Raw genomic sequence first — 11908 nt, forward strand, 5'->3', positions numbered from 1 at the left:
CAACAATTGAACTAAACAAGCAATTATCTAAAAACGCCTTTCTAAAAATAGAAAGTATTAAATGTAATAATGATGAATGTGCAGGCTCAATATATGACATGTTTGAATAAAGTATTGAGTATTAGATTGATTAAAGTGTGTGTGTGTGTGTGTGTGTGTGTGTGTGTGTGTGTGTGTGTGTGTGTGTGTGTGTGTGTTCATCTGTTCTTTTCTTTTTTTAAAGGGTTATTAAAAAATAACATCTAAAAATGCACAATGGAATTCACTCCAAAGATATTCCAGCACAAAGGCTCCATATGGGACTTTATGTTACCCCCTAATGAGCATCAGAAACGTTGTAATGTTTCATCAAAGCTACACACAGTATTAATTTAGATCAAAACAACACATTGTCCTCAAATAGGGTTAAAAAAAAAAAAAACGGTGCATATTTGATTTAGTATGAAGTTAATCAACAGAGAACATTTTGGTCTAAAAAGTAGAGAGAACACTTCAGTTTCTCCCTTTTTGTACACTGACTGAAGAGCTATCAGGGGCCTCATTAACTCAATGATTGCCTCTTTAGAAAACACATCTTGAAATAAATGCCCCCACATCTGTTTGGGGAATAAAAACCAGCAAAATATATTTGGTAGAAAGTTAACTTTAATTTATCCATTGAAAAAGGAGCTGTGTTTCAGGGCTAATACCAAGAGGGTTTTAGGTGGATGCAATGAAGCAGGTCAATAACGATTTAAAGCAGCCACACAGGTAATATTATTTTTTTAAGAATTGTCCTAGATTTTTTTTAAATACATTTTTGACATTTTAATGAGTCTGCTTTGCTTGTTTACTGTGTAAATCTGAGAGTTAGGATAATTTGGGTAACATATGTGGCCAATAAATGCCACTCAAAATATTTTCAGACAAATGATTTACATTTGCAGGTACATGGGTACCACGACGCTACGAATAGTTTACTGTCTGGATCCCAGCATTGAAATGCAGATTCAAACCATTGACATGACCCTTCGGCTGGTATTCACAGTCAAATTACAAATTTTCACATAATGAAAAAGAAAGAAAAAAACAGCGCGCAATGAGCTCTCTTTATTTAAAGTGGAGGAGGAGAGAAGGGGGGTTATCCAAGGTGTTTGAGACAGATGAGGGAGGTGGGGGTCGGGAATGGGGGGAGGAGGCAGGGACGGTAAATTGGGCGGACACATAAAAACTGCAAGGGGCCATAGATGCTGGATCATTTGCAAAGTCTGGCCGTTCTGCGCACCACGAGCTGAACTGGAGACGGATAGGGAAAGGAAACCCTGCCGAAGACCCCGAGCATCGGCCTTCACTCCGACCCTGTGTCCTCTTGTCCGTTTAGAGGTGTCGCTAAAGGATTAATGAGCCAAAAAGGCACCCAACTTCCCCTTTAAGGCTCATTTCGGCGTTTTTCGGCTTTACGCCTGGACTGCCTTTCACCTTCCCTTTCATATTCACTTCATTCGAGGATACCTGTACCTCTACTGATGGTAAGCGCTCTTTTACTCACACATTCCCGATTTTTCATGCTTTCAGGAACGCAATATGTTGATTTCAACGGGAGGAAGTTTGTGACGTTTACTTTTGGTCTGTGGTGTTTGTGCGAGTTTAACAGACATTACTGAGAGTTTGGACAGCACTTACCGGCAGAAATGTAAAAGGATGCATGCCCATAATAATCTTGCAGTCTACTTCATTGACATAGAAACGGATATAAAGTGGATAAACAAGTATTTGGGAACAAATAGCGCACTTATCCTGGCAGAGCTCGCAACAGGTTAAAGCCTTTTGTGCCGGAGAGTTAAACAGTGACAAACCAACACAGTGAGGTCATTTCCAAACAGAGTCCAATTTCTCCACGCCTGTCTTTCTTCAACATAATTAAAATGTTTACATTATTCCGGTTTGTGACTCTTCCAAAGTTTGGCACCGATCTTCCCTTTACACACCTGTATCTGCCTCGTGTCATGCGTAATGAGAGAGATGGAGATGACACAAACTCAGAATTAAATCTAAAGAGTGAAGACGAACATCCTTATTTTCCTACGATAATTTTTTACTCTCAATAATGCAAAAACATATATCGGGCGTAATTTAACCAGATTTACAACGGCACGTTCCTGTCATGTTGTGCCAAAGTTTGCAAAACCAGTCAGTGCCAAACCATTACAGTCGCAAAGCAGAGGTGATGCAGTTTTGTTAATTATTCGATGATGTAATATAAGGACTCATGTGGTTTTACCTGTTGTGTAACGATAAATTATAAAATGTAATTACGTCATTTAATACAGAAAAGCTGCAGCAGCGAAAACATATTGCGGCCTGCTGGCGCATGGCGTGTTTGGCACACTGCTTTACTTTTCTACTCAAGTTTCTCTGCTGCAGAGAAACGGTTTTATTCACATAATTATAATTTATAAAATCACCTGCATCGGGCAAAGAAGGTTTCAATTTAATTTTGGTTGTTCCAGGAGACATTTCTGGTGATAATATTTTTACAGTTGTTTAATGTAACACCCTGCAACCTGTTGGAATCAGCTGATAACATTAGGTATGGTAAAATGATTTTCTCACCGTGTTTAAATGTATTCTTAAAAAGATCGAAAGTATCATGGACATTTAAAAATAAAGTCGTGCAACTCATCTTTTTTAAAGGAGTACTTGTTTCTCAGAATTCACTCCAGCTAACAAAACCATTAACCTGCTTTCAGTGATCTCACTGACTGTGAATGTTCTCACTGTTGAACTGCTCACTGGGACCAAATAAAATCCCAAACTTAAACTATCCAACAACAAGAAACTTTACAGGTCTCTGTTTTATTTCCTTCAACACCAATGAGGACATTACATGTTATGGGCACATTGATTCATTGTTAAGTAATTATTTACAATTCTTGAGTTACATCTCCCTTGTTATAAGAAAATATTTTTTTTAGAGGTTTAATGTTTGTTTTGTTTTTGATCAGGTGATTTTGTGCAGTGGCCATCACAATAGTTTATATAATTATGAACTGTTTATAGTACAAAACGTATTAATATCAACCAGAAAAGGACATGTTTCATCTAGCATGGCATCAAAGTTCATACAGCACGATTCCCATGACTATAAACATGTTAGTTAACTGATTACGGGCATCTGAAACCATACAAATCAGGCCAGAGATTTGGCTGTTCCCGTGGTAACCGGCTGCCTTCTCCCTCTTTCTTTCTTTCTGGTTTTCTCTCCCACCATCACTGTCAAATTCCTCAGAAAACACATCTGAAGAGCCATGTGCATAGTCTGATCACATTATCTCTGGTCAGAGAGAGAGGGAGGCCAAGGGGGATCGAGCAAAGCCAAGGGCAATTGACTGCTCCGGCCTAATTGCAGCCTGGTCTGCATTTATTGTTTCAAAATTTGACTCAAGTCTTTTGCTCAGTACCAAGACCCTCTGAAAGTGAAGCTTCCTAAAACAAATCTTGGAATTCGCTTTTGCCTTTACTGTTTGATCAAAAGCAGTGAGTCAGATAATACAGATAAAAGCCTTGTAAAGTAGTTCAAAAGATGAACAGAGTTTGGTGTGACTCCAAATGTTTTGCTTTTTTTTTTATCTGGGGAAACAGGCCAACAAAATGAACGCAATTACTTTTTCCAGAGTTGAAAGTTTACTCCCTGTCTGTCTTACATGTTCTTTCATCATCATCGCACCACTTTGAGTGTCTGTCTGTTTTAGCCTGCAGCTTTGTCAGTGGCTGGTTACAGTTACAAGATGTTCTGTATGGTCAGTGTTTTTGAGTGCTATGAATCCCTGTAATCATGGGAGAGGCCCTAGCTGTACAATGAACGTTTGTTGTAAGAGATGTGCGCACACATACACACACTCTCTCAGAAACACACACACGTTATCCCCCCACCCCATGGGTAATAGAGCTGATCATGTTCTGAACCCTCCTCTCTCTTTGCCACAGTTCTCACGAACATGCAAGCGGTGGCATACACTCGTGCACGCGTACAGGCACACACACACACACCGTTTAGCTCATGCACACACACACTGCACATCACCCTTTCTTTGCACACACTGGATCTAGTGTCATGACCGAGAAAGATGGGGGGGTCAATCGGAGGTCAAAGTCTAATGCTGTTAGGAAAAAGATCCTTGATTGCATGTACAGTGAGCCATGCAGAGGCCGAGATAATCGCAAAGATACGAACCCAGATATTTACACAAACACAAACCCACCCACACACACACACACATAATGTTCCTGTGAATGTGCATCCTCACTGTGTAGTAATGGTTGGGTGCTCTCCAGTGGAACAGGCTCCAAATGATGACCAAAGACCTACGTAGCGCGGAGTAGACATTTCTGCTCTGTGGTGCTGTTGTTGTGGTCGGTCTGTCAATAAGTCAGTAATTTTTATTAGTATGATTCAACAACATTTAGCACATTTAAATGCCGCGTAAAATCATTGAGTCATTCATTAGAGCCATGTTGCTGTGCTCGTTAAACCTACCAGAGGAAAAAGGCAATGTTGATGCAGGACATTTCGTTTTTAGAGGTATTTTGTCCAAGAATCTGCTTCAAAAAAGATTAAAAGCCAATTATACCCTAAAAAAAAAACAGTACACACACCAGGGCTGAATTAAAGACGTTGCTAAGGATGACAGTGATGTCAAAGAGCAGAAGACCCTGTCATCAGCGTCACTTCAACCTGTGTTATCCCTCAAGTGGGGAAGCGTTAGAGATGAGGCCTTTTTGACAAAGATGCATTTGGTTCCTTGTCTTAAAGAGGTGATCTAAGTCGCTTGGAGGGATAACGGTTGACCGAGTTCACTTGGAGACGGTTTCTGTAAGCAAACAGCCCTCTTGTTTTGGATATAGATTTGACCACTCGTGATCAAAGTGGTGTTATCAGCCCTTTGGTCTTGTGTGTGAACATGAGGGGATAGTTTCAGACCTTTTTTTCCAGTTCAAGTCACCACTGATCTAATGTTTTCCTTGGGGGGGCTTTTGAAACATGTTTCTTATCAATTGCCAGGGAATAGATGTTATAGTATAATGAGGTGTGTTTTCAGTCTTAGGTATTAGTGATCTGCTGTCTGTGTTGTGGCACATACCTCCTTGCATTCCAGTTTCAGTAAATAGCTAGCTTTGCCTATGAGCCAAAATGATAAGCCTTAAAGAGACACTAGGTCTGTCTTTTACACACACACACACACACACACACACACACACACACACACACACACACACACACACACACACACACACACACACACACACACACACACACACACACACACACACACACACACACACACACACACACACACACACACACACACACACACACACACACACACACACACACACACACACACACACACACACACACACACACACACACACACACACACACACAGATATATCCTCCACTGTTCTTCAAGTACAAATTAAATGAAAGCCTCAAATGTTTGCTATTGCATTCAGTTTATAACTTTGTCCTGTTTTTATCTGTATCTTTTAGGAACAGGGTCACTCCAACGTTCTCCTGCAGCCGCCCAACACCACCTAACATTTCTTGGAAGAACGTGTCCATTGCCTTCTCCCAACAAACATGGACTGTTTTCCCATGCTTTATTTTCTGTCGGTAAGTAAGTGGACCATGCCATTTAAATTTGTGGCATGTGACACGTTGCCGCATCTCACATTTTCCCCTTTCCTCTCTGTCCACTGAGTCACTGATTTATGTGGCATTTAACCAGACTTGAAAGTCCCTTTGGGGTGTTGGGCAAGGCACTTGTATGAGGAAGAGCTTTTCTTTCAGTTAAATGTGTGGCACATAGTCCTTGGTTTGCCCCATGGCTTGTTGGAGGAGACTGTTGCTCCTTATCGAGTTAAGAATTTGCTCTGACCCCAGGGCTGCCTCTTTTATTTGTCTAATCATAGTGGAGGAGGGAGGAGACGGGGGAAGGGAGGGAGTGAAGAGGAATGGCCCTCAGATTCCATTCAAAAAAGTCGGGTTCTTGAACCAGCTGTTTACCTTTGGAGGATGTCGCCAAAGATAAACTGCAAGAGGTCTATCTGATCGGGGACTGTTTTACTGTAAACAAGGCAGCTGGGCTTTAAATCCAATTAGAGTCTGCCGTCAGTGGGAACTTTTAAAGAAGAGGGTGTACTGAAGCTTGTGAAGACATGTAGAAAAGGGCAAATCTGTAAAGTCAGTTAAAATGGAGGCCCTTTTTATTCCTTCTGCTTTGTGTTTTCTTCCCCTCTGCTATTTTCAGCACTTTTCCTAATCTTCTATCTCCGCTCCTCCCCATAGAGACATCATGATTCCTGGTAATCGAATGCTGATGGTCATTTTAATATGCCAAGTCCTGCTGGGAGAGAGCAACCATGCTAGTCTGATACCTGAAGAAGGGAAAAAGAAAGTTCCGGGCCTGCAGGGTCGTTCGACCGCTCAGAGCCATGAACTGCTGCGGGACTTTGAGGCCACGCTGCTGCACATGTTCGGCCTCAAGAAGCGGCCCCGGCCCAGCCGCTCGGCCACGGTGCCCCGCTACCTGCTGGACCTCTATCGGCTACAGTCGGGGGAGGCTGAGGAGGCGGGGGCGCACAACATCTCGTTTGAGTACCCAGAGAGGTCCGCCAGCCGGGCCAACACTGTGAGAGGCTTCCACCATGAGGGTAAGAAAAAATAAACATTCAGACAGAAATCTTGTTATCAGTGGAAAGAGACGTTGAACACATCACGTTAGCACGACACTGAGACATTACACCATACTTATTGTTACCAGACATTCCAATAATCTTGGTAAAATGGATTTCATTAGCATGGGCGAGGACCGCTAAGTATTCAGTGTAAAAAAAAAAAGAGTCCTACATCCCTTTGTAAGCGATTGTAAGCGAGCTCCACCCATCTCACCATAACCAAGGAATCCAAGGATGTGGTCACCAAACAGTCTACACAGGGGCAGAACAAAATCTGCCAGACAAGCTCTCGAGAGCCTCATTTGACAAAACCCTGCATGTTTGGTTAGCAGCAGAAGGAATAGCATACCTTTGTTTTACTGACTTGCACTTCTCACCCCACCCAGCAGATCATGGCTTAAAAAAGCCTGGTTTTGGCCTTGAATTGGAGTTTGCTCCTCTCTCATGTCTCCAGTTTATATGGAGGGCTCTTTTAGAAGGACCTTCCTCAACGTGCAATTATCTTTAATGCTACTCTGCAAGCCTTCTAAATAAAGCCCCTACTGCCAACAATGTGGGTGCTGAGAGCAGACGTTGCTCTGTAGAGATGGAAAAAACGTCTCAGAAGCTGGTGCGATAGAAAGACTGGAACGTTAGAAGGGTTTCTGTTTATTGTGTCTTGGGTCTGCTTAGTTTTAAGGATAGATGCAAAGGTTTCAATTAGGCTCACAGACACACCAGGGTAGCCGATTTGTTGAAAGTAAGATGAGGTCGGAAAGCTAGACTTAGACATGTCGACGTAAATGCTTGAAATCTATGGCCGGGACACAAAAGTGATGTATGAGACTCGGCAAGTGTGGAAGCAAACTTGTAACGTGGTGCACTGAGAACACCGTGGAGCTTTAGGGATACAGAACATGTCCGCCCTTGGGGGGAGGAGTAAGGAAGGAGGGATGAGTCAGCCTCAATGGGGCTTGTCAAATATATTGCTAGTAGTAACACAGACACACAGAGCAACGAACCGGGAGATAAGAAGAAAGAGCACCTCCACTGGACGAGGAACTGTGATGCAATGTGTGTGTGCATGCAAACAAGCGTATGTGTTTTTTAGTTTCTACTGCTCTCTACAGGCATTTACCCTCCTTCTCTTTTGCTAAACTATGTTAATAACACGCTTTGAGGCCTTCTGAGTGGGAGTGCTTGCTCCTTTGAAAGCACTTTGTGCGATAGTGTGATTCAGTTGAGTGATCTGTCTAAAACACCTTGAGTTATTTCAATCTGCAACAATCGGACAGCTAGGTGAGGCATGTTTACACGATAGGTAAACCATGTAACCATTCATCTTGAATCCAGCAAGATACATTTGTTTTTTATTGGCTGTGTGGAACAGGTGACATCTCCCTATTTTAAATGCTATATAAGCTTAAATACAAGGCTCAGATAAAATGAAAATATGTGTTTGGCCCATTTCACATTTGAATTAAGCTGTGGTTTAGGATTTGAATACATTGCATTCCCTCGCAAGACCTCCTTTTCCATGGGCTTCAGATAAATGACATTCAACTATATTGTCTGACTCCTTAATGATTATTCATGATGAAAATGATAAACGTCTTAAGTGAACAAACTGCAGAGCTAATCAAAAACACAGCAGGTTTTAATAATGAGAACCACCTGGGTGAGATTAGGGCCTGGGTGTGAAATAACAGGGGTGGATTGAGCAGGAAAATAGTAGACACAACATTCCTTTCCCCAACAATGGTGATCTTGCCAGAAATCTGCAGACTGAGCGTGGAACAGGGAGCCTCCACTGTGTTTATACTGTAGCTGTGGTACGTTAATCACCACCCTCCTTGTAATGCATGTTTCAGCAAAGTGCTCAGAGAAAGGCATTGAGAGAAGGGCTGGATAATCCTTATGGATAGATAAGGAAGCTTGGACAGTGTATATTTGTATTCCTCAATATCCCAGAGGCCTTGAAAAGTGTCCGTTATTTAATGTCAATAAAGCCAGGGTAGATTGAGGAAGTGTTAGGTTTAGTTTCAATGTATCTGTTGTTACAGTGAAAAGGAGATGCAGTATTCCAAGTAAACTTCAATATCCGAGTATAGAATCATTATCACATAATATTCACGTATAAAGTAATGAGTTTAATTTGCATTAGGTGACATGACAAGCATGGTGAGGAATTCCGCAGCTAATTTAACGTTCCTTATTTCTCCTCTTCATTTTCAGAGCACATGGAGAGGGTAGATGATGTGGATTATGGAGAAATTACGCCCCTTCGCTTCCTGTTCAACCTCAGCAGCATCCCAGAGGACGAGCTGCTCTCTTCCGCCGAACTGAGGCTCTACCGCCATCAGATTGACGAGGCCATCGCTGACGCCTTCTCAGACACCCAGGGGCTTCACCGGATAAACGTGTACGAGGTGCTGAAGCCCCCGCGGCCAGGGCAGCTCATCACGCAGCTGTTGGACACGCGGCTTGTCCGCCACAACGCGTCGCGCTGGGAGAGCTTTGACGTGAGCCCCGCGGTGCTGCGTTGGACTCGTGAGGGCCTCCCAAATTATGGGTTGGCCATTGAGGTTCAGCACCTCAACCAGACGCCACGCCACCAGGGCCGACACGTCCGCGTCAGCCGCTCGCTGCACCGGGAGCCGGGCGAGGACTGGGAGCAGCTACGCCCCCTCCTGGTTACCTTTGGCCACGATGGGAAGGGTCACCCGCTGACCCGCCGGACCAAGCGCAGCCCCAAGCAGCGGGGCCGGAAACGCAACCGCAACTGCCGGCGCCACGCACTATATGTTGACTTCAGCGATGTAGGCTGGAATGACTGGATAGTGGCGCCGCCTGGCTACCAAGCCTTTTACTGCCACGGGGAATGCCCCTTTCCTCTGGCGGATCATCTGAACTCTACCAACCACGCCATTGTTCAGACACTGGTGAACTCTGTGAACAACAACATTCCCAAGGCCTGCTGCGTGCCCACAGAGCTCAGCGCCATCTCCATGCTCTACCTGGACGAACATGACAAGGTGGTCCTAAAAAACTACCAGGAAATGGTGGTAGAGGGCTGCGGCTGCCGCTAACACACAGACTTACAGGAACCTGGACTGGCGACATGACAAAAACAACATGGACGCTTTAAACAAATCAGAAGTTCTTTACTCCCAAAAATGTTCACTTGGACCCTTATTTATAACTTTTATGTTGAGGTGTATGTTTGTCTCACTTTTTTTTTGTTTCTTTGACAATATGATCATATATTTTGACAAAATATATATATTTATATCTACATATTAAAAATAAATTGAGTCCTTATTTTAAACAACTTTTCATAATGTACATTAGATTGTATAAGGTTTTTTTATTGAGAAAATAGTAAAAAAAACTATCTAAAAAGTAAAGTTTATTTACTGGTAATATTTATTGCTTTCATATGATATACATTTTGGAGAAAAAAATAAAAACATGAATTGTCTACAATAACACATTTCAGCAGATCACAAGATGCACCGCACCCTTTGTCTATTTGCGAGGCTGAGAGCACTGCGTCAGGACTTTTAAGGAAAAGTTGACATAATCAGAAATGTGTATTGAGTGTCTTGATTAACCTCTTTACAATAATATTTGACTGGTGATTTTAATAAGCCCATTAAAACTAAATCCATTTGAACCTATATTACTTTAATTCAAATCTATTATAAGGGGGTGTAAACAAGTTTAGAGGAATTACCCATTCGTGTTTTACATTAATTGAGAATCAAACTCAAAGCCTGAAACTCCCTGATGGTTTTTAAAAGTGTTTTTAGCTTTGAAAATGTACAAAAGCAAAGACATTCTGATGCTCTGTTTGTCCCAAAAGGTTTGGTGAGTTACCTGGCAACTAACCAACTTTGAATAATTCACACTTCATCAAAGAAAGACAAATAGTGGAAATGATCACCCTGTGGTTCAGCATTTTCTCAATTTTCATCCTTTTTTTTCCAAGCACAGAAGCTGTTAGAGGAATGGTATGCCATTTCAAAGCTAGCAGGCCTTTATGGGGTTAGGGCCTTATTGTTCTCAAATTTCACTTTTATGTCAATTAGGCTAACATGTGGTGGTTGGACACTCGCTAATCCAATTGCAGTCGGGGTGGGTTGTTGAGCCCGGCTGTGAGAGAGTTATTCTATTGTTCCTGACGTCCCCACATTGGGGGCATGATTGTGGCCGATGCGTCCTGCCCTGATACGAGGCGGCTGAGTCCTCAGAAGAATCAAAGGTTAGACGCTCTGTCTCCTGCCTTTGTCTCCAGCGGCTCATGCCGGCAGAGCAAAGACGGCTGTCTCCAACCTGTGCCCCATCACACAATAGGCTTCTACATCACTTATTTACAGGCTGACGGCTGGCCCAAATTATATGATAATGTTTAGAGAGAGCGACTCCTTTGAACTGCCCGGGGACGTTGGCTCTGCATTGTTTCACAGAGAGTGTCCCGTACATCATCGTGTCTCATGTACAAGGTGCAAATGTAAATAATTAAAACAGTATAATCAGCATTTAAAGAACTTAAAGAAACACTTCAATGTGTATTTCTAAAACGAAAAAACTTCAGATTGAAGTTTCTAGTTATTTGGTAAGACTGGCAGGATTAAAAAACAACAACAAATAATTAAAATGTTTTACTTTACGTATGTTTGAACAGGTATGATGTCTCGAATGAAAAAATAATACTATAGGTGATTTATTTTAAGTCAGGTTTGTTGAAATGTTTTCTACTGGAGCCTGCGCAGGCCCTCAGGCCCTCTAAGGCTGCTGGGCTTCTCTTTGATGCCTGAATATCAGCGTCAAAAACGAAGGAGACAGCTAAAGGAGAAGAAGACGGAGAAGAATTTCATTTTGAAGTGGCTGAAGGCAGAGGAGAAGGGGCTGAAGGGGGGGGGGGGGTTGCATGTATGTGTGTGTTCGGGAAGAAGAAAGGGGGTGAGGGGTGTCTTTTCAGCAGCTTGACAGTACAATTACAACATTTCAACTGATCTCCCCCTGAAGTTGAGATAACACCAGCCAGTTATGGTAATTGTCTAGCCTCTTCATTATCCCACTACCCTACACAAAGAGAAGATGCGTGTTTATTAAAAGGCCCAGAGAGGGACGTTTATATAAGCTCAGCACACCCAGTGAGCCTGCCATTTAGTTCAGCAATCAAGCCCTCCCAGTTTGTGTTTGGCAG

General features: G+C 42.6%; 1 protein-coding gene across 1 annotated transcript; it reads left to right on the top strand.

The window, feature by feature from the left end:
* The first annotated feature begins 1220 nt into the window (after nt 1-1220).
* bmp4 (bone morphogenetic protein 4) lies at nt 1221-10207 on the top strand. Its single transcript, XM_079693560.1, has 4 exons — nt 1221-1508; nt 5531-5653; nt 6329-6693; nt 8932-10207. Exons 3-4 carry the CDS (start codon nt 6336-6338, stop codon nt 9783-9785), a joined length of 1212 nt encoding a protein of 403 aa, XP_079549686.1. The 5' UTR covers nt 1221-1508; nt 5531-5653; nt 6329-6335; the 3' UTR covers nt 9786-10207.
* Nucleotides 10208-11908: the final 1701 nt, after the last annotated feature.

Source organism: Notothenia rossii (genome assembly GCF_949606895.1).
Source record: "Notothenia rossii genome assembly, chromosome: 7".
Classification (NCBI taxonomy): Eukaryota; Metazoa; Chordata; class Actinopteri; order Perciformes; family Nototheniidae; genus Notothenia; species Notothenia rossii.